Consider the following 23,120-nt stretch of genomic DNA (forward strand, 5'->3'; position numbering starts at 1 on the left):
CCTCTTAGACATGGAAGTGTTAGTTAGCTTGGGGATGGAGCCTGTCACTAGAAAACCACCTGAAGAGAACACGTCAAAGTGCTTTCTCAATGAAAATAAACATCTTTTGGGTATTTTCTTGACCATTAGTGAAATTAAATTAAATCAGAAGATATGGATTTCAGCACCGTACCATTTCCACCAGTTAGTTCTGTGACCATAGGGAAGATTCTCTGTGTATGTGTTCAATCACACAAACATATGTACATACACACATATGTGATATATAAATATGTTTAGGAGAGAGAAAAAACTATATTTAAAAATAAAAATAGCTAACATTTATATAACATGTACTATGTGCAAGGAGGAAGTATACTGAACACTTTATAAATATCTCATATGATTCCCCCCCCCCAAAAAAAAATCCTGGGAGGTAGGTACCCTTTTTACAGGTGAGGAAATTGAGGTAAACAAGTTAGGTAACTTTTCCAAATTCATACAGTTAATAAATGCCTGAGAAAAAATTAGATCTTCAACCTTCAAAATTAGGTCTTCTTGATTCTAAGCCCATCACTCTATCCATCCTGCCATCTACCTGCACTAATTCTTTGTATCTGTTTTCCTTTGTAACTTTCAATATTTTATTTTGTGTCTTTAAAAGCCTTCTTCTGCAAAGGGCTCTGTAGACTTTGCCAGACTGCCAAAGTGGACCAGGACACACACACAAGCTTGGGGACCATTGGCCTGGTGGAATTCTCAAATTATGTTCAGCCATAGACTTGATGCTTCATTCTTTCCCCATCACGTAGGTAGATGAAATCTATAGCTTAGCTCATAAGTCCTAAAGTGTCACCCTAGACATAGAGAGGTTTTAGGACTTGTATAAGCTGTGGGCTTTGAATACAGATCTTCCTAACTCTAAGCCGAGCACTTCTCTCAGAGTTAAGCAGTCTCATTTATAGATATATTCCAGAATGGAAATCTCCCTGTGAGTCCATAAATAATAAGACCTTTTAATAAGCAATATCTTTGAAATAACAACAGCAATTTTAAGGACGACTATAATATGAGTCAACGAGATCTCATGAAAATAAGTTATGATTAGAAAAGTCTATTAAAACTTTTCTTTTTCTGGGGTGAGGGTAGGAGGGAACAGATCATTTCTCTTTCAAGCAGGAGCCTTGCTGACCCTGCTGAGTATCTGTTCTCAGAAGGATCAACAGCCATCATCATGTTAAGATGGATAGGGGAGTAGGGAAGCCACCTACCCTCTCAATTGTCAGAGGTTTAGACCAAGGAGATACCTGTGTAGACAGTTGCAAGTAGGGGGGCTCGGAGAAAGAAGTGGAGAGAGAAAGAGGGGAAGTACTCCAGCCAAATCAGTGTCATGGCGGCAGAGCTATCTCACAGCACAATGGGGAGCCCCAAACCTGCTTATTAAACTCTCCCAACTCACAATGGCACATGAGCTATAAAAAGGCCACGGGGAACCGTTAATTAAATATTAAAAGATCAAATAGTTTTAGTCCCATTAGTTTGTATGTAATTTACATTCTTAAGTATAAATTTAGAGATAATTCCCCATCCCCAATCTCTTTCAATTTTCTGATAAGGTATCTTACGAATATAGAGTCCTACAGGGAGTTTAAAAATATCTTTCCCCATGTGGCTCGAGTATTGTTCCTTTCATAAGACGTTGCTTTGGAATATCAGTCTCCACAAGAAAAGCGATTATCATAATATACCTTGAGTCGTTAGCCTTGAGTGGTACTTTTGTTCAAAAAAAGACATGAGGCTTGCATTAGCTTTATTTAAGCTTTAATAGCAAATGAGCTAAAACAGTGAGAAAGGGCTGTCCAAACAGATTTGTGGCACATATGGGATGCCCTTGTTGGTTTGTCCTCCCATCCATTAAGTGTGTGATTTTGGCCAAGCGGCCTGTCACACAATCAGCATTTGGCACCATCCAAAGTTTGCCAGTATGATCTCATCTCAGTCTTGAAAGTCTCATTGTAGCTTTTCCATGATGACCTCTCCGGGCTATGAATCCCATTATTTAAGTGTTCTCAGTCACTTCATGAGTTTACTTCCCTGTCATTTGAAAGATGACCCTTGGCTGTCTTTGGAGAACACGAACAAGACCTGCCTTGATCTATAGTTCTTACCTCACTGTCTTAAAGACCTTTGGTTTTGTCTATCAAAGCTGAATCATGATCATGAAGGGTTGGATTTCTTTCTCAAGAAGCCAATTCCAACTCCCTCCAGTGAGTTAGAAAAGCAAGCTTTGGAGAACAAAACAAAGTCCCATGATGGAGGCCAGTTAACAGATTTACTTCTCAACATTGAATGGGCAGACTGAACGAAATAGATGAGAATCTGTCTGACTTGATGCCCAAATCTTACTTTCTCAGAAATATACTTGATTTACCTTTGGGATGTCCTGTTGGTGAATATGTGTTCTTGAATCTCATATATCCCTTCCATATTATTGATTTCTGTGTTGCCAAGACTGATAAAGACTTTGGCCACTTACTGCTCTTTACTGTTTATTGATTAATAGGTGCTTTTAGTTCCCAATGTAATCTCTTTCAATTGTGAGAGGAGCAGACAGACCAAGCCAGACACTAGTATCAAATTAATATCAATTCTTCACACCCATTCAGATTTCATCCCTATTTTCAGAGTCCTTGGTGAGTCTCTAGGTACATTCTCCCCTTTCTCCCCACTAAATATAGAAGTAGAATATAATCAAAAAGAAGGAAAATGGGAAAGGGTAGGTCAAGGGAAAGTAGAAGAAAAAACAAGTTCAGAGCTGCCACCAATAGCATATCCCCCCTTCCCTTGCTACTTCCAGACTACAAAACCGACTCTGCCTAATTATCCTAAGACTGTTAATAAGGATACTTGTCCTTAAGAATCTAAATTGACCTCAATATTTTCATCTGCCTTAAGGGAAGATCAATTTTTTGATTAGAGCTAAGTTTTAGACATGTGGCCAATCAAACCACAATTTTAGAATATTCTTTTTTCTGAATTTTCCATTGTGTTTAATTCCTCCTTGACCACGGCATAGATCCCAACTTCTTAAACTATGGGTCTCATAAGTGAATGTGGAGGTCACAAAATTATGATTTATAATCAGTAAATGTTTAATTTGTATTCCTATTATATATCCTTTGTCACATAAAATTTTCTCTAGGGAAAAAGAGTCATGAGTGGAAAAAATTTAAGCGGCCCTGGTATCGTGGAGAGAACATGACTTAGAGTCAGGACTCAAATCCTGACTAAAGTGCCTACTAAAGATGCTAGTATAGGCAATTAATTTCTCTCTACTTCAGTTTCTTCATCTATACTATGGACAGCTGGTCTTAATGGTCTCTTCATGTCTGATCATGTGATTCATATTTTCTGATTGATTTGATGCATCTCATCTCAAAGTAGAAAGCCCATTAATGTCCTATTGTTCTTATTAATGAGTTCTGTGTGCTTATGACTTGAGTATTTCCTTATTGTGTGTACCCCAAGATTACTGCTTTTTTCATCTTTTACAGAGATTTCTTACTTGGTTATAACATTTTGATTGTGTAATGTTTCTACTTTATGTTACTTTAAAGAAGAATCCATATTGTCCTTGTATTTTTATATTCTACACTCTGCCTAAGCTTGATCTTTATTTCTCTAGCTTTTTTCCCTAATAGGAAGCACTCATAACCACCTCGGCTCACTGGGAAAATAGGAAGGGATTTTCCAAAATGCATGTAGTCAGCAAGCAGCAAATTTAAACCAGTCAAAGAATAATAGATTTAGGGCTGGGAAGAGGTGGTTTTAGAACTTATCTAGTCAACCACTATTCCTTTTCTATTTACAATAAAGAATAAATCTAAAAACCAGACATCAAGATCAGAAAGCAACTCTCTTGAGTTTGAAATAGAAAGGAACACAGTGCAGTGGATAGTGGTAGACTTGGAATCAGAAAAAACCTGAATTTAAAATCCTGATCCAAATGCCTACAAATGGACACTGAACAAGTCACATTTCTGCTACAGTCTCAATTTCTTCATCTATAAAATGGATATAATAGCAATTACCTCACAGAATTGTTGCAAGGATTAAAGGAATTAAGTATAAAACACTATGTGAAAAAGTGCTTTACAAAGGCTAGTTGTTATTGCTATCATTGTTGCTTATTTGAATTTTCTTTAGAGCTACAATTCCTGCAACCATTTGTTGATCTTCTTGCCATAACCAGAGCAAATACAAAGTTATGAAGTGGACTTGGCTCTAGTGGAATGGCCAGATCCAAAAAATAAATAAATAAATAGATAGATAAATTCTTAGATAGATAGATAGATAGATAACTACTAATTGTTTTAAGTCAAATTGGAAGGAAGAAGTCTCCAATGGAGTTTCACACTTGATTTCGAAAAAGTCACCTTTTAAGTCCAATGTCAGGGAAGTGTGGCTAGATAACCATTTGCTTGAAAAAGAGTTGGGAGTTTTATCTAACTACAAACTCCCCATAAAGTAGCAATGGGATTATGGCAGTCAGTGATGCTCAGGAAAATATCAGGCTTCATTGAGGAAGGCGTAATTCCCAGAACTTCAGAGATGACAGCTCCAGCATACTCTGATCTCAACAGCCCCCCAATTGTACTCAGTTCTAGATGCCATATTTTAGGAAGGACATTAATAAGTTCTACAATGTAAAAAGGAATATAATTCAAACACTGGAGGATACTGACTGACAGCATGTGAGGATTAGCTGAAAGAATAAAAACTGTTTGGTCTAGAGTGGTTGCTATCATGGTGGTCTGTTATGGAAGAGAAGCTGATTTATTCTACTTGTTTCCCAGGTGATAGAATCAGCAATAAGAGATGGATATTAGGAAAACGTCTCCTCCATTTTGAGTTGTCTCATGTGGACTGAGCATTCTGAAGAAGCAGTGGGCAGCCCCTTGCTGAATATCTTGAAGAAAAAAAAACAACTGAAAGACCACTTAGTGGGCATGATGGATGGGGATTCTTGGCTAGGTATGGGCTGCCCTGTACGGTTTTGAGCTCCTTTCCAATTTTGAGATGCTATGATTCATTTTGTCAAAATAAATCTGCGTGGGTGTGCAGCGTAGTGTCCTACAAAATAGTAGGTGTTGATGATCCACTTGTACCTACACAGACACAATTATAATTCCTTGCAATATTGGTGCAGGCAATTATGTATATTCAGGTAACTTGTTTTAAACGCTCTTCCCCAAGTACTTTGAAAATTAAAATAAACAAACTGATGTTCTTTCTTTCGGCTGCCACAAAATCCCAGGCAGAGGTAGATTGGAGTGTTTGCTTCTGTCCCTGTATGACTGATTCAGCCTTGGAGGATGACACATGGATCATAAGAGGGAGGAAGGGAGAAGGGCTGGTCCTGCTGATTCTCATTGCCATTACACAGTTTCTCAGGGATGGAAGAAATATCTCTTTGCTATTGCTGTTGTTAATTTGCTATGATTTTTGCACTGTCCCCTTTCTTTAGCCTTGCAACAGCATTTGATTAAATCCCTTCTTCTTGATTGCTGCTGCTTTAGCTTGAGAGAAACCTATTTTTGGTTCTTTTTCTACTTTTTATGAGATCTGCTAGTCTTAAAGACTTGTGTGGAGGGACTTCAGAGAGAGGCTATGTTAGAGACAGGACTTGACCAATGTCTGCCTGACTCTAAGGCTTGTTTTCTTGATCTTCTATAGCACACTGCCTTCACAGTGTGTGTGTGTGTGTGTGTGTGTGTGTGTGTGTGAAGAACTACTGGGCTCAGTTTCCATTATTGACTTGTTGTATTTTTTCCTACTCTTTCCATTTGAGTGTCTATGAGCTTCTGACTTTGACCCTCTTCTCTTCCTTCTTTTAACTGTCTCCCGTGGCAAACATTTTCTTCTATGGTTCCATTTATCATCTCAGTAGATGACTCTGGATTTCCAACTTTTTGTTAGATAGCTCTCCTTCATGTCCCAATGGCACCTCAAACTTAATATTTCCAAACCTGAATGCACAATCATTCTGAAAAAGCCTAAAATACCCTACTTGAATTTTTGTTATCCTTTCCTCCTATATACTAGGGAACAAAAAGGATCATACATAACTGAAAAATGACTTAACATATATATCTACATATACACACATCTTATCATATGCACATATAAAAATGCATATACATACAAATATACACATCTAAATATACATAAAAATGTAGATAAAAATTTATACATCCACATATATGTGTACACACACACATATATATAATATATATATTTATGTGCACACATAATATTATTGTGTGTGAATGAAGGCATTATAGTATGGAAAATAAGCTTCAGAGTCAGAAAGCTATAGGGTCAAATCCTGTCTCTTAACATCCGGTCTATGTTAGGAAGTCACCTAATCTCTTAGTACTGCACACAAGTCTCAAAGGCTATTAAATCCCATTAGGATGTAATGCATGGTTTTATCCTCTGTACTTGTATTCCCAATGGTTAGCCCAGTGCTTGGAACAGAGTAAGTGCTTAATAAATATTTCTTAATCAGTAGATTTATTGGATGGTTGATTCATCTGTGTGAAGGATGTTTTATTTGGAGGAGTTTCCTATAGCAATATATATCCAGACTTGGTCCAGTCCAAATCTATCTACACACACACACACACACACACACACGGCATATGTTTGCATGTGTGCATATAGTAAATGTACATATGCGCAAAGAGAAGATTTCACGATATTCGGTGATTTGCAGAATTCATCTCATTTAAAACTCCAGCACTATTCAATATCTTAAGCCATGTTTTAAAAATGAGGAAACCAAGTATCAGCACAGTTATCTAATGCTCTCCACTAGGAAGGGCTGATATAGGATTTGAAAGATGAAAGCAGGTCCAGCACCTCACCCACTCATTCAGCCATTTACTTTTGTATATAGACCAAGTTCTAATGCAGTGACTAATTTTCTTTCTGCTCCTTCCCTCTCCATCTTTGTATTTCCAGTCACTCCTTACACTACTGATTAACCACTCCCTTCATCAACATCTCCATGGTAGACGACCAGGCTCGGTGATTCCAAGTTGAGGACTTGCCATTATTCAGAGAGACTTCAAGGCCCATCTTCAGTGACTGTTCCATACAATTCTCTCTCTTCTCTTTCTCCTCCTTCTCAGCTGAAGGGGCCCTTTTGTCTTTTCTCAGAATAATCCTCCTGTGCTTTGCTATTATAATCACCGATGTGTATAGTCTGCCTCTCTGCAGTTAGAGCTTAAAATGCTCTGTCATATTGTATTTCTTTCCTGTTTTGCACCTGCTCATAGCAGATACTTGATAAATGTAAGATAAAGGAATTAATGAATGAATGAATGTGGTCATTGTAGTTGTTTTTGGTCCTTTGTTCTCCAAGAGGACTAAGACATCAGGGAGGTGATGCCATGACATGGACATGAATTGGATTTAAGTAAGGGAGGGCTGAGCATGGTCACCTGCCTCACTTTCCCTTCCAGAGCCATCTGAGACCAATGGCTAGATATAGATCAGGATGACTGGAGATGGCCCTGGATGGAATATTATGAGTCAGTGAATGATTGAATGAGATGAAGAACAAATTTAGAGTCTGGACTTGAGAAATATAAGAATTCAACAAATTTAACTTTGCAAAGTCAGAATCTGAATGATGGTTTTACTACTTAACTGTGACTTGAGACACGGCCTCAGTTCCACTCCTGTAAAATGTGCAGTTTGGGTTAGTCTCTGAGGGGTCTTTTAATTCAAGATATAGAATCCTATCAACCTATGTTGATCCAGTCACCCTTCCTCTTTAGATGAGAGTATATCCCTTTTTCAGATCTGCCAGCCTAGGCCTTCTGCCCATTGCCATGAAATCTCAAGGGTGGTTTAAGAAATAGAAACAAGGATACATTACCCGAGTAACAAAGTATTTGCGGGTGACATGTGGCTTAGAATATGGATTTGGGTAGAGAACTGACTCAGTCACACTAGGCTGCCTTGCCGTTCTGCTGGGTGCTGAATTTCTGCCTGAACTCCCCTCTTCAGTTGGTAGACTGTCTCTTTCTGAGGGCTGATCATCTCCATCTGGCTTCAGTGACACAGGCAGGAACCCTTCGAAGCTGCCAATGGTCGACATTCTACAGCCTGAAAGAAGGATGGGAGAATATTGGATGAGAGGGAAGCACGTATGTTTTGGCTGCTGCAAAACAGGCCAAGTTTAGCAGTTTGGAGTTCTTAAAAATTAACAAACAATCCCCTGAGATGACTAACTAGAGGTCTGAGTAGATTTAGTCTAATGACACAGACTCCCAAAATACCATCTGCATCTTTTCATGGCTACTCTGGGGAGAGGGAATTAGAGACCATCTGTGGCAGAGTGAAGACAGGGGGCTGGATGGCAGACAGCAATCACTGCTTCAAAAAGGGAAAGGGAGTGAGATGGGAGTTATTTCTAACCACCCTCATCAAAGGGACAAGGAATTAAACGAGAGATGAGGAGGAAAGTTTGATCTGCTAGTCCCTGCCTAAGAGTTTTCAAAAAATAAACTTGAAAAGGCCTTGAAAACACATTTTAGACTCCATGGAAATCCTGTTCCTCTCAGATTCATGCCAGAACATTGATAAATGAGGCATATAAGGGCTGTGTGGTAAATTGCTTCTTTATATGCACTCATGACCACACAAAAACATACATTTTAAAATATCTTCTAGGGATTGGTGATCCCTAGTCCCAAAGTATTGCTTTCTGAAATAATCTGAGCTTTTTCCTTTTGTTTTTAATATTTAGGGAGTTTCTTTAAGTTCTTCACTCAATGTCTATTCTTTTGAAGAAAGTGTTTAACTTTGAAAGAAAGGCAATGAAAGTAACAGTGTGGGATCATGACAAAATTCAAACATAGTGCTTTAGGAGCACACGACTAAACATATCAGTTTAGAACATGAGTGTGTAGTTATCTTTAAGGGCTTTATCTTAGGGACTCTTTGCCTCATGTGGATAAAAGTTCTTATCCTTCCCTCTCAATCCTGGACCTCAGTCACAGCCCTCACTCCATAGAAAAATGTTATGAAGTAAACGATTTTAAATGAAAAAATGGGAGAATAATTTTAATTAAGAAAAGCTTCCTCCAACTGGCTTCCTTCAAAACAAAGAGGGAAGCAGGGAGGCACAAATAGGGGATCCCTGGGATTCAGGGGAAGAGATCTCTCACAGAAACTTCTCCAGGTTATGAATGTGAGAATAGGGAAGTCTGACAGAGAATTCCAGAGAAATTTGAACTAGATTCTAGATACCTGAGGATCATATCAGAGAAATAGGGGATGTTCTCTCCTCCATGTTTATTGCCATTTGTTGGAGTCTGAGGTATTCTCCTTCCTCACATCCTCCAGCCACTCATTGTTTACTCATTGAGTAGATCTTTAGCTTATATATCAGAAACACGAAACCTTCCCCAATTCACAGTGGCAATAAATCTAGCCCAGATGCAAGGTTCCCAACCTACCTTTGCCTATTTATTCAAGCTTTTCCCCAAAATCAGATGGGGTGCAGATAAGTTAATGCTTTACTTATCCATGAGCATCTTGCACAGCTAATCTTGGGGCCACTCAGCAACTGGTGGGAATATTTTGGGGGTACTAGCTATTTTTAGGAGTCTTACCTTCAGCTGCTTACTCACTGAAAGCCTAGTCTCATAGCAGTGAAATGGAGGAAGCTTTATTTTTTTTTTCCTTAAGACAATGTCACAGTTACTTAAATTCAAAGGCAGAAGATGAAACAAATAAAACAGTGCTGGAGTATTTTTTCCCTACAGAGGTTGTTGTTGTAAAAGAATCCTATGCTAAATTGTTGCCCAAAAGCCTAGAAGGAAATTGAGGGATGAAATGATGAAGTCTGCTGAGGCTGGGTCTCCACAGAAGGTGTTCACTTGAGTGGGAGGGGCACTGTCTGGCTAGTAGGGCAGTAAAGACATTACTATACATACTGGAAATAAGGGAGAACTCTGCCAGAATGGTCTCTTGGGTGGTTTTTTCTTGATTAAGCCTTCACCAACATCTATTAACTGCTTGTTATATGTCAGGCTCTGTGATAAGAGTTGTTGAGAACTTAAAAAAGTCAAATCCAATCAAACAAAAAAATAATAACAATAACAAAGTTCCTGCTCTAACACTAACAATGTAGATGCTTCCAGAGAAGATGGAAAGCAATGACAGCCATTATCCTCTGCTGCAGTGACTAGGAACAGGATTTATATCAAGTAGATTGGATCAAGACTTGAAAGAGATCCACAAGAGGAAAATGGACACCAATGAGGACAATGATCCTGCATATGCCTAAGAGGCAGAGGGCTACATAAACCTTATTTTAGAGAGAAGGAGGAGTGTGGTTTATAAATGAGCTCTTCTATGAGTTCCAGCAGGAGCTCTATTTATTTTCTTTGGCCTGGAAATTAATTATTCCTCCCTTCTTTGACTCTTGTGACTCATATGCTTGCAAGGAGAGTCTATGTCAATGCCTTTGAATATCTTGTGTGGGCTGTAAAACCCTTCCTCTCACCTCATGCCCACCTTTGCAGGCTTCTTATAGCTTACCCTGCTCAATGTATTCTTTGATCCTATAACATTGATTTCCATGCTTTTCCTTACATAATGTGCTCAGTCTCCCAGCTCTGGGAATTTCCACTGGTTCTGTTCAGTATCTGTGATGTTCTTCCCACTCGTCTCTGCTTTCTGGGTTCCCTGGCTTCCTTCAAGTCCCATCTCAGACTCCTACCTTGTCTGAGAAGTCTTTCCCAGCTCCCCTTAATACGAATTCCTTCCCTTTGGCACTGCCTTTGAGGTACCCTGTACAGAACTCAGTTGTATTTAGTTGATGCCAGTTTCTATTAGAAGGTGAGCTCTTTGAGAGCAGGTTCAATGCTTCACTTCCTGCCCATTTCCAGTACCCAGAAAAGTGTCTGCCATATAGAAGGGGCTTAATAATGGTAGTTGGCTGATCAACTGACAGACAGTGACAGATAATGGATTTTACAGCATAATGAGGGAGAGGAGTGAGACCTGACCTCTTTATTTCATATAACAGCCTCTAAAAAATATCTTCTAAGCCCCTAGTATAGCCTAAAAGCTTTTTCTTCTTCACAATTGCCTCTGCAACTGCTAGTTCCTTTTAAGCCTCAGCTCGGCCTTCTTTTAGCAAATATCATACCCAAGACAGGGGGATACCGAGGCAAAAATAAAGTTGTGTCCATCTTCAAGGACATTCTGTTGCAGGGAAGCCAATATGCACAGGAGGCAGCTAGATGACTCATTGGAGAGAGCACTGGGCCTGAGGCAGGAAGAACTGATTTCAAATCTGCCCTTAGAAATGTACTTGCTGTCCAGGATCTCTGTCAAGAAAATCCCATGGACGGTATTGATGTGTGATTTCATGAAAAGTTGTAAATGACTGAATGACTAAGCAGGAGGCATGTATATATTGAAATATAAGTTATATATATATATATATATATATATATATATATATATATAGTATGTATGCTAGTATATTATATATTGTCTTTAGGTTTGGTTATTCTTTTTTGGTTTTCTGTGGATATGAGCATAAATAAAGGTAAAAAAAATGGAGATGGTTGGGCTTGAACTTCATTTTGAAGGTAAATCATAGTCTAGAGTGAAAAATAGTCCATTCTAGAAATGGGGAAAAACCAATTCAAAGACCTAGAGCAGGAGAGAAAGTACCTTGGGGGAGGTACCATTTGGCTCAGCCTCCTACCCTGGTGCTAATTTGTTTTTGAAGGAAAAAGGTGTGGATGAAGGTGGAAAAATAGATTGGAATCCTGTTTTGAAGAGCTTTAAATGTCAAACAGAAGGGTTTCTATTGGATAAGCAGCCACTGGAGGTTATTGAGCAATGTTCAGAGCTGTGCCTAAAGAAAATCACTGTCATTTTAAGAGGATGGATTGGAGAGGAGAGAGACTGGAGGCAGACAGGCTGATTCAGATGCCATTATAATGGTTCAAGTAAAAAGTGCTGAGGATCTGCAATAGGCTTGGACCTCTATGAATGGGGAGACATTGTGTGATGAGAGACCTTATCATAGTTGGTTACTGAGTGGACAGGGGAGGAGGGGAGGTGACAGAGGCTGAGAATCAGGAAACATAATGACTCTGGAAACCAGGATGGACCCTTAACAGAAGTCTGGATGTTTGGAATTGAGCTGCTTATGGAAGATAAAATAGAGTATGAAAGATCTGGGCTATCCCCCATTTGCAATGGATAAATGAATGTGAAAAAGAACGTTAAGCTCTTCTGATGTACCAAGCATTATACTAATTACTGCCGATAAAATACGAGAGTCCTGGATTTTAAGTCACTTAGATACTAAGGGGAGAAAGAAACAAAGAAGACAAATGAAGAAGTAAGGATGTATGTTCAGTTTGGAAGTAGCCATGAAATGGTGGGGAGGCTTGGTTTCACATGTCAGAGCCAGGGTTCCAGCAACAGAGTCAGAGCTCCTCAGTGGAGAGGGGATGGAGAGTACAGGTGGCAGGGTTTGAATTGCCCAATAGGGAATTAGAAACACAAAAGTAAATCTCTATAGGACTGAGATATGGAGCCAGGCATGGACTAGATTTGGGATTGTTGATCTGGGGATCATCACCATGAAGGAGACTAAACCCATGACATCTGGTGAGTTCAACAAATGGAAGAGTGTTGACAGAGGATGAGATCTAACACCCACAGTGAGGGGAATTGATATGGATGATGATTCAGGAAACAGGCCTGAGGAGGAATGATGAAGTATATCAGAAGAGGACCAAGAGAGCACAGAAAGGAAGCTTTTTTAAAGAGCGTGCTTCATAACAGACACTGTGCCAAGAGCTGAGTATGCAAGTATAAGTCAAAAAGAAAGCCAACCCCTGCTCTCAAGGGTCTAATGCTCTAATAAAGGAAAACAACACTGAAATCTAGATTTCTGGGTACAGTTTCAAAAGTAATATGAAGGCAGGCCATCCCACACCTGTCTACCAGGTAAAGGCTCCAGGAGGAATTCATCAGTAGGAAAGAAGGAAAGTGGGCTTCACCAAGATCTGTCAGGGCACACAGGCAGCAGGGGTGCTCAGCTGTTTGAAGGATCTGAGTTGATTTGGCCCTGCGGAAGTAACTACTAACTGGCTACTGGTTGATTGGTAGGAAGCCTTGTCGTTCTTCTCCACTAATCCTCTTGGAAGCACCAGTGAGTCCTGGAGCTGGGCTGTGAGCTATTCTAGACTCAGGGATGCTGTGAATGTGTTTTTGGATATAGAGATTTTCACTCATTCCCTTCCACTGGGGGAAGGGTGGGTGTTAATACACTCAAGGCATATCATAAAAATAAGGATCAGCTTCTTATTTTGACATTTAAGAGAGGTAATTTATGGCAATTTATGTGTGGAGTCTTTCCACAAGAACTCACTTTTTCCTTCTATCTCATTTTCTCTCTTCTGTCTCTATGTCTTTTTTTCCTCTTTTTGTATTTCTTTGTGTGTCTGTCTCTCAGTCTATGTCTCTGTATCTCTGTGGGTCTTTGTCTCTGTCTCTCTCTCTCTCTGTCTGTCTCTCTCTGTGTCTCTGTCTCTCTTTCTCTGAAACAGCATAATTCCAAACAGCGGACTTCAGTGGTCCAACTTTTCAGTTCTCTGACAAGCCATGTCTCTATGCCAATTGAAATAGGGGACTTGGCAAACAGCTCTTTACATTTTCACATTTTGCAAAGTGGAACAGTAATATGCCAGCCTGCTATTTCATCCCCTAAATAAAAATGGTGAGTTCATACTGTATCTTTCCATTCCCTGGCACTTCCCATCCTCTTAAAGTGGACCCTACATCAGACTACTTCTGATGTGGAGACTGGGTGAAGGAAGAACAAAGGCCATGAGACTGGGGGTCAGTAAGACTGGTCCTCCTATCCAGTTCAGACATTACTTACTGTGTGACCTGAAACAAACCTCTTTGATTCAATGCCCACTTTGGAAAAATGAAGAGGTGGGAACCATCTCTCCCGAGTCCCTTCCCACTTTGCCTTAAATGATTCTGGATTCTGGGAGATGCTTTATATGATGAGCACATAGCTTCAGACACATCTATCCTTTCACCAATAAGACATAAGTACGTCTACTACAAGAGCACCTCCCATAGAGAGGACCACGTCAGGATCAGTGATTTTGAACTCTAAATGCTTTAGAGCAGGGGTCCTCAAACTTTTTAAATAGGGGGCCAGTTCACTGTCCCACAGACTATTAGAGGGCTTGACTGTTGTAACAACAAAACCTTTGTTTTGTGGGCCTTTAAATAAAGAAACTTCATAGCCCTGGGAGAGGGGGATAAACATCCTAAGCTGCTGCATCTGGCACGCGGCCGTAGTTTGAGGACCCCTGCTTTAGAGGGTGGCTTGTCTGAGCTGAATTTGAATCAGATCCTTTCGGAGATGTATTTTGCCCAGTCCATTACAGAAAGCTGCCTTTTACTTTCCTAATATTCCTTGTTTCTCTTTTGTCTCTCTTCACATTTGGTAAAAATAATATACAGGCCAGATATGCACAATGTGGTCTTTCTTAATATGTTCCCTTGAAGGCTCTACCTTCCCACTCCCCTGCCAAAAAACAAAACAAAACAAAAAATAGCCATATTGTCAATAATCCAGGAAATGTTCCAGCTCTCTAGATGAAAGCACATTTCCACAGTGCTCCCGAGAGGTTCCTCCCTAAATCAAATAATAATGTACACTAGTGACTGAAGGCCCCTCCTCAGAATTCTGGGAATGTTTCCTTCCGTAGGGCAGCTTCAAGGCTGTGAAATCACTCACCAAGTGAAAACTTTTAAAAAAAAAAAAGGGTAGCCACCTAGCCACCTCTGGATCCAAGAAGAGATGCAGTTTCCCCAGCCCCTACGCAGATGACTGGATACATGCATGACTTGGAGCAAGATGCTTTCCTTCTCTGAGTGGCAGTTTCCTCATCTATAGATTTACAGATAGGACTGGGCTCAATGGCCTCTGAGGTGCCTTTCAGCACCAGGGATAGGATCCTATGATTCACCCTCCTAAGCCAGAACCACTCCTCACTTAATATCCTAGATCAGGACTGATTTCCAGAAAATGCCAAAAATGAAAAAGCTATGAGAGAGTGTCTGGGGAGGGAAGAGATCAAGGATTGTCCTGGATTTCCCCAGACTGCCAGAGCCCAGCACTGTCACCCAAAGGGGCATATGGCCTCTGATTCTGCATTATTGCCTGAGCTTTGTCTGAGATATATTCTGCACTCTAAAACAATAGTGCCTATTGAGGAGCAAGACTTCCTGAATTGGAATGGCAGAAATAGAGCTAATAAAATTCAATAAAATTAATTATTTTATATATATATCATATTATATATCTATATATAGTATAAATATATTAAATATACACATGTATGTATACACATACACACATATATATTTATGTAACCTATGTTTGTGTTAGTGAAGTACATGAGTGAACTTTTTCTACCAATATAACTCTGCTGAAAAAGCCTTTCCAAAGCAGATAAGGATGGCATTTGGTCTGAATGGCAGCAGGGGAGCCTCTGAAGTTTTTTTGAATCAAGGATTATGTGATTAGAGCCATGCTTTAGAATGATTATTGCAGCATTTATACAGAAGATGAATTGTAGAGGTAGTATAGGCTTGAATGTACTGACACCAATTTGAAATCACTGCAGTATTCTGGATGAGACTGAATGAGATACTGAACTAGGGACCTCACTATGCAAATGACAAGAAGGGAAAGACAGCTATGAAAGTAGAATTGAAGTCTTGGGCAAAAAAAGAAAGAGAAAGAAAGAAAGGGAAGGAGAGAGGGAGGGAGGAAGGGAGGAAGGGAAAAAGGAAGGAAGGAAGGAAGGAAGGAAGGAAGGAAGGAAGGAAGGAAGGAAGGAAGGAAGGAAGGAAGGAAGGAAGGAAAGAGGGAGGGAGGGAGGGAAGGAAGGAAGGAGGGAAGGAAGGAGGGAGGGAGGGAGAGAAGGAAGAAAGGAGGGAAGGAAGGAGGGAAGGAAGAGAGGAGGGAAGGAAGGAGGGAAGGAAGAGAGGGAGAGAAAGAAGGAAAATCAGCAACTGAATGGATCTGGAAGATCCATGTCTCTCAAGAACTATCAATTCAACTGAATCATGTCTATCTAGCCTTGCACAGTCTCCTATCAATCATTTGCTAAAGAGATCCTGGCTTGCTTTAAGAAAATGGCAGGGTTAGAGTAGAACTACCACAGATATACCTTGTTTCAAAGGGCTAAAATGTAGAAAACAGAAAGAACAATCTCTCTTGGGGAATTGAAGTATCTTTAAAGGATCAATTGATGTTCAAATATGGCTCCAGGGAGCCACATCCTTGAATGTGGTTTAGGAACTCAGGGAGCTACCACTCCCTGCTCCAGGTAAAGATGGATGCAGAGGAGGAAAAATAAACAAAGAAGTGAAAGGAGTATATAGAAGTTCAATTGGAAGGTAAGACTGTTGAGGTGGCACTTTTTAAACATTATATTTTGTTTTTTCATCATTTTCACATCTGGAGAAATCTCTATTAATGTGTGCGCGCGCACACACACACACAGATAAAAAAAGAGGATGAAAAATGATTCTGAAAACTAACCAATACATCGACCAAGTCTGACAGTACACACGGTGCTGAAAAACCACAGCTCCCCAGTTCTCCAAAGAAAATGAGAGTACTCTTGTACCATAAGAACTCCTGGATTAAAGCAGTAGCCTCATTGGCAAGCAGCCAGGTAGGACTGGTAGACAAAAAGAAAGAAATTCAGAGTAAGAAAATCAGAGCAGCTGTTTTTGTAGGGCTCCAAGCATCCTAAAGATAATTTGTCTTTTCAGGACACATGTGTGGCTCAGTTTTTAAAAATGCTTGGGCATTCAATTTGAATAAATTCCCTTAACAATGGGAGGGTTGGACTTGCTGCCTGTCAGGGATGGGAGCTTTCAGCAGTCAACCTCACGACTGGAACTAACTGATGGCACTAAATAGAGAGAATGCAGGTACCTCTACCCCACTCCAGGATCCCACACTTGCACACCCAACTACCAAACCCCCATCTTACAAGATTATGTTTTCTGAGCCAGGCAACGACCTATAGCAGGAGACAATCAGCATGAAATATCTGCCAGGGCTGCCAGTGAATAGAACAACTTTGGAAAGAGAGAATTAGCATCATAGAGAGAGCTATAGAGAAAATCTAGTCAGGGCATGTCATTTTACAGAGAAGGAAACCAATGGTTACCACCACTGACAATCTTATGAAGAGGATCAGATGAGGAAGTCAAGAGCTAAAAGGGCTAGAGCTAGCCCAAGGTTAGCCAGTCAGTGCATCCATGGGGTGGAGGAGTAGGATTCCTGGGATCTCGGCCTATTTTACCAAACAAGGATTGTTGTTTCCTGACTTGGGGTGTTGCCTTTCAAGGATAATAGTACCATTCTAAAGAACACAAAACATTTACCATATGCTATTTTGCTCGATCTTCATAGCAACCCTGAATGTACAAAAGAACAGATGAATTGATAAATGAGTGGATGCATAGATAGTTGAATGAATGGATGAATGAGTGAATGAATGAAAAAGAATTTATTAAAATTAGATTCAGAAAGAAAACACAAAGGAGTCACGTCTCTAAAGGAACTCATTCTGATGAGGAAAAGAGTCATTAATGAGCCGTGTATGGAAAGATACACTGACAAGGTTAATGGCAAGGTGCAGAGGACTTAGATCACATTGATAAGTCAGAAGATAACACCCAGCAATCTGAACGGTATAACATCAAGGCAGAAAGTTAGGTCTGATGATCTTTTGTGAAAAAAAGATGGAAGTTGGGGATTGTACCTCCCAAAATGATGTTATCTGCCATTTTGTTCTTCCCACCTAGCTACTACAGGAACTATATACATGGCTATTCTTATTTTATAGATGACCAAATTGAAAGCGTGAAAAGATCAATGACTTTCCCAGCTAATAAATGTCTAGGGGAGGGATTTGGAAGATCCAGTATTATGTCCACCAAGTTACATGAGAGAGAAAAAGCTATGGGCTTTATTGGGGATAAGATCACTGAGAGGGTAAAGAAGAGGATATGAGAGAGGGATCAATCCAAGAGGAAAAGAGCCTTTTCCAAAGATTTCCTGTGTCAACAGTGGAAAAGTCAGATTTTTAGGGTCAAAAGGCCCCTAATATATATTTTTTATTTGATTGATTGATTTTGTTTTGTACAAGTAGGACATAGCCCAGTGCTCTGCAAAAAGTAATACTCAATAAATGCTTGATGACTGATTGATGTGAAGGATGGTTTTCATTTTTGGTTTTGTTTCTTGGCAACTACCACAGTTTAGGCCCTAATTATAATAGACTTTTGTTGAATTAATTTGACTCAGGAAGGCAAGGCAAGAAGAGGAAAACATAATATGTCCCAAACCTAGTTCAATAATTGCTCAAATAATCTTCAAGCCTCTTATCCAAGCTCTGCCCAAATAAATAAGACAGAACGGGTGTGGGGGTAAAATTACGCACATCCCAAAACAGCTTAGAAGAATCCCCACCCCACCCATAGAAGGAATGTGAGAATCTTCCTAGAGATTTAGTTTATCCCAATAGATGCCAATGAAACCTAAGGTAGACAAGCAAGATCCACCTGAGGAAACTCTCAGGAAAATAATGAGAGGTGGACATAAATAAGGAGAGAGGAGGACATCCTTGGTTTCAGGGCTGAGGGATGCTGGAGCTTGGAGCCCAAAGTCAAGCTCTGATTTATCTGGAGCTTGAACAGCTTTGGAGCCTTCTGGGTACCTGGAGTAGAGGGGGCCAAGCTAAGTAAGAAAGGCAGTGAGAGAGAACAATGCAAGAAAAACAATAGCTTTTCCCTTTTCATTTATAGAATGGAAGAATATATATGAAGAAAAAAAGAAATGATTAATGGTGTAAAAAGTTCATAGAATATGATATTATTTTCTAATCTAATATTATAAAATATATTTTGAATCTAATGTTATGTAATATATAAAATCTGAATATATATTATGTGTGATTAAAATTATAGAAACAATAAGAAGTCAGAATACATTCTCAGTGCCTGGCACTTAACTCAGTGGCTGCCTTAGAGGAACTGCTTGATCAATGCTTGTTGACTGACTGGCAGTCAAGATTCTCTCCTAAAAATGCACTAGTCATTTGTCTTTTGAGGATCAGATTAAGCCCAATCTTGACAATCCAAGATCAAGCAATTCTAAGGGGCTCCATTTAAAACTTCACCAAAAGAAATAGTGAGGGGACTTTGCCTTTAGTGAACAATCCAGACTAGTAAACCTCACTCACCAAAGGCCTGAAGTAGAAATCCTGAGGGTCTTCCTCTCCAGATTGATTTTTTTCACCAAGTAAAAGAGGTCATCCTTTGTGGAATTTCTTACATAAGATTAATTATTGAATGGGTAAACCTGATTCAAACTAAAACCTGGAAAAGACTTTAATTTAAAAGGCCAAGACCTCCCAATGATGGGATACTGATCCACATCTTGTCATTGGAACCAGATGACTCCAGAGAAGAGAGTGAGGCTGGTGACTTTGCACAGTCTTCCCTCACTTAAATCCAATTCACTTGCAAGTCATGGCATCACCTTCCTGATGTCATGGTCCTCTTCCAGAATGAAGAACAAACAGCAACATGATCGTTTCCTGAAGAGAACAGTATGGCAAAACAAAGGAGGACCTAATTTCTCCATGCCTACATATTTCCCACAGGGAAGCTGAACTACTGGGCAATGACTTCTTTTTTTTCTCACTCATAAAAACCTTATGTCAGGAAGTGTAGGGAATATAAATACATGTGAGCAGGAAAAAGTGGTGACTTTTCTTCCAGGCCTGTCCCACCAGGGACTAAGAGACTGACACATGCCTAAGAGTCTCTCAATTAATTCTGCTCTCTTCCAAGAAATTATAATCTCTCCTATCCAACAGAATGATGTTAAATGGTCTCCTGTCCCTCAAAAAGTTCCATAGAAAAACTCAAAAATACTTTAAAAATCAAATGAAAGAGATCGAAGAAAAACAAATCAAAAACAAAAGAACAATCCAAGAAAAAACAAGAAGATTATGAAAAGTAAACTAATTAAAAAAGGAGATTCAGAAACTTAAGTAAGAAAATGACTCTTTGGAAACTAGAATTGGACAAGGGAAAGCCAGCAAAGCTATAAGAAAATAAGAAATAATAAAACAAAACATAAAGAATGAAATAAAGAAAGAAAACAGAAAAGAATGCATGACATTTCATAAGAAAAAACAATGAATGTGGAAAAGAGATTGAAAAGAGAAAACATAAGAATAATCAGACTACCTGAAAGATACAGCCAAAAGTAGAATCTTGATAGAATAATATGAATCTTATTTTTTTAAAAAAAATTTTCCTGAAACGTTAGAACAAGAAGAAAAAAGTAGACATAGAAAAAAATCCACCAATCATCACTTGAAAGAGATCCTATGGGAAAAAAAAAAAAACTATGGGAACATCATAGTCAAATTCTGAAATTCCCAGACCAAGGAGAAAATATATCAAGGAACAAGAAAAATAAATAAATCAAATGCTGTGCAGCCACAATTAGAATCATACAGCAGGTAGCAGCATTTACATTAAATTTAAAAACTGCAGGTCTTGGAACACTATATTTCAAAGACAAAAGAACTAGGATTGAGGCCAAACTATCATAACCAGAGATATTAAGCATAATTCTGAATTGAAAAAAGCCATTCAATGAACTGCCAGGTTTGGAGATTTTGTTACAAAAATATCTGAACTTAATAGAAAATTTGACCGAAAAGATCCAAGTGAAATATAAATATCAAATTTCAATGGGTGCAATATGGACAAACTGTTAATGTTTTACACATGGAAATGTGAAGCATGTCTAAGATTGTCATTAGAAACTGAGTAGTTAGAAAGAAAGATTGGAGTAGAGCTGAATAAGATGTGATCAAAAAAGGAACATGTCATAGAAAAATTTTAAAATGTAAATATGTTATATGAATGAAATACGAAACCAAAAACTGATAGAGAAGATTTAGGTGATAGAGAAGGGCTAGTAGTTCAGAATCCTACTCACATTAGGATTGGATTATGTATAAAATACACACATACATACATGTATATGTACATAAGTGTATACATGTATAAATGTCTTCTACATTTATAAAGAAATGAGGGAGCAGGAATAGGATAAGGGCATGTATAGAAGGGTGTGTAAATTAACAGGAAAGGGATAAGGTATGTAGGTTAATGGGAATGAAATTAAGCAAGGGTGTGGAGAGAAACTAAGAGAAGGATCTTTAAAGGGAGGGTAAGTCAGGTAATAACAAGGCAAGGTAGCTAATAGCAGTAAAGCAGAGACAGCAGCAAGGATAGGAAATAAGAAATATATACCCAAACATAATAATAATGATCAGGAGTAGAATTTTTTGGGGGGAAGGCAAGGTTATTAATCATTGATCCCAAAGTTAAAAGTAAAATAGTTTTATTCAAAAGGAAAAAAAAAAACAGGGAAACTGCAATATATGTCAGCCATATTAATCAATATTGTTTTAGAATATTTAAGCCAACTCGATAGACTGGGATATTGCTGGGGTCTAGGAAATGATAAGTAGATGGTTTTAAAAAAAAAATATGGAAAGACTTGAACCTAGGAAGGATGATATTCTCCACCTTCTGAGAAACAGAGGACAAATAAGCATAGGGCAGCTTTACATAGATGTATATGAATATGTGTGTATATGTATATGTGTGTATATGCTTATATTTATGCATTTATATGTATGTGTGTATATCCATCCTTAATTGTAGTCTTCTTGGAGAGTGGGAGGAGAGAAAAGGAGGAAAAAGAACAATGTAAAAGTGCACACTGGAGAACAAAAGCAAACCTATGAGAAAGCAAAGATGGCCAGCTCTGAACACAATGTGCAGTATTTATTACGTGGATTTTCTTGAAAAAGAAATTTGTTGCTTCATATTTTGAATCCTCTCATGTTCTGCTCTTCATTTGACCTTTTCTCTCTCTCTCTCTTTTTTCTTTTCCTCTTTTGTATTTAAATTACTTTTTAAAGAAAGAACAGGAAGGAATGACAGTAGATTAAGAGGCTTCCCTGTCATGCACTATAGTAGTACAGAATTGACAGAAAAGAAGCTGTAAGTTTGAGTCTTTTCTCTGGTACATTTTGGTTGGGTGACTTTGGTCAAGTCCCTTATCCTCTCATTATTCCAGAAAAAAGAAACAGTGCATATCAGATACAGCGCCGAAAGTGACTAGAGGATTGTTGAAAAGACAAACAGACTATGCAGAGTCCAATTGGACCCTAGAGGAACAGGAAAGTCTAATAGAGTAATTTGCCAAAGAGACATCTATTTGCATCGAAGGAGAAAGTTTCCAAACATTACACAAATAAAACCATTGGCTTCGTACCACATCTTTTCTCTGTCCTCAGAACAAAATCTAACCACCAGCTTTGCCTTTTATATTGGGGAAAATCAGGAAAGAATGCTTTCTTGTGGGATCCTTTTCCCCAAGAGTTCAGTACTTGCTCCTCTTGGCCATTCTTAGTTGATTTGTTGGTTGGTATCTCAGCCCATCAATGCTATAGAAGTGGCCCAGCCAGTCAGCTCTGCCCCATCCAAGCTACTCAGACCCTCAAGATGACCCCCCACCCTTGATCATCCTCACCACCATCACTATGGAACACCTGTGCCTGTGACATCAAGGAAGAGACACTTGTGCTTGTAGCATCTAAGGACATCTTAATATCAAGGTCAATAATAGAAATTAGTACCTACTCTGCACAGAGGAAAGAAGAATAAAACTTAAACCTATTCACTTATCTGCTTGTGATAAATAGTCTCCAAGAGAGGACGCCTGGGAAGAATTTTTGAATTATTGACAAAAAGGAGGGTCAGTGATCATGAATAACTGAGATATGTCTAGTCCAGGGCTACATTGTTCAAGTCTCATTCCAAACAGAGAACCAAGAGTTAACAGAAAAAGTGTCTCATACTAATCATACCAGCAAGGAAAA

General features: G+C 39.0%; 1 protein-coding gene across 1 annotated transcript in view; it reads right to left on the reverse strand.

The window, feature by feature from the left end:
- Positions 1-23,120, reverse strand: part of TPRG1 (tumor protein p63 regulated 1) — a 148,141-nt gene that overhangs the window by 114,962 nt on the left and 10,059 nt on the right. Inside the window, exon 2 of the mRNA XM_003766269.2 lies at positions 7,928-8,157. Within this exon, the coding sequence (XP_003766317.1) occupies positions 7,928-8,149 (222 nt within the window). The 5' untranslated portion in view covers positions 8,150-8,157. The remainder of the gene's footprint in view (positions 1-7,927; positions 8,158-23,120) is intronic.

This window comes from Sarcophilus harrisii, chromosome 3 (assembly GCF_902635505.1).
Source record: "Sarcophilus harrisii chromosome 3, mSarHar1.11, whole genome shotgun sequence".
Lineage (NCBI taxonomy): Eukaryota > Metazoa > Chordata > Mammalia > Dasyuromorphia > Dasyuridae > Sarcophilus > Sarcophilus harrisii.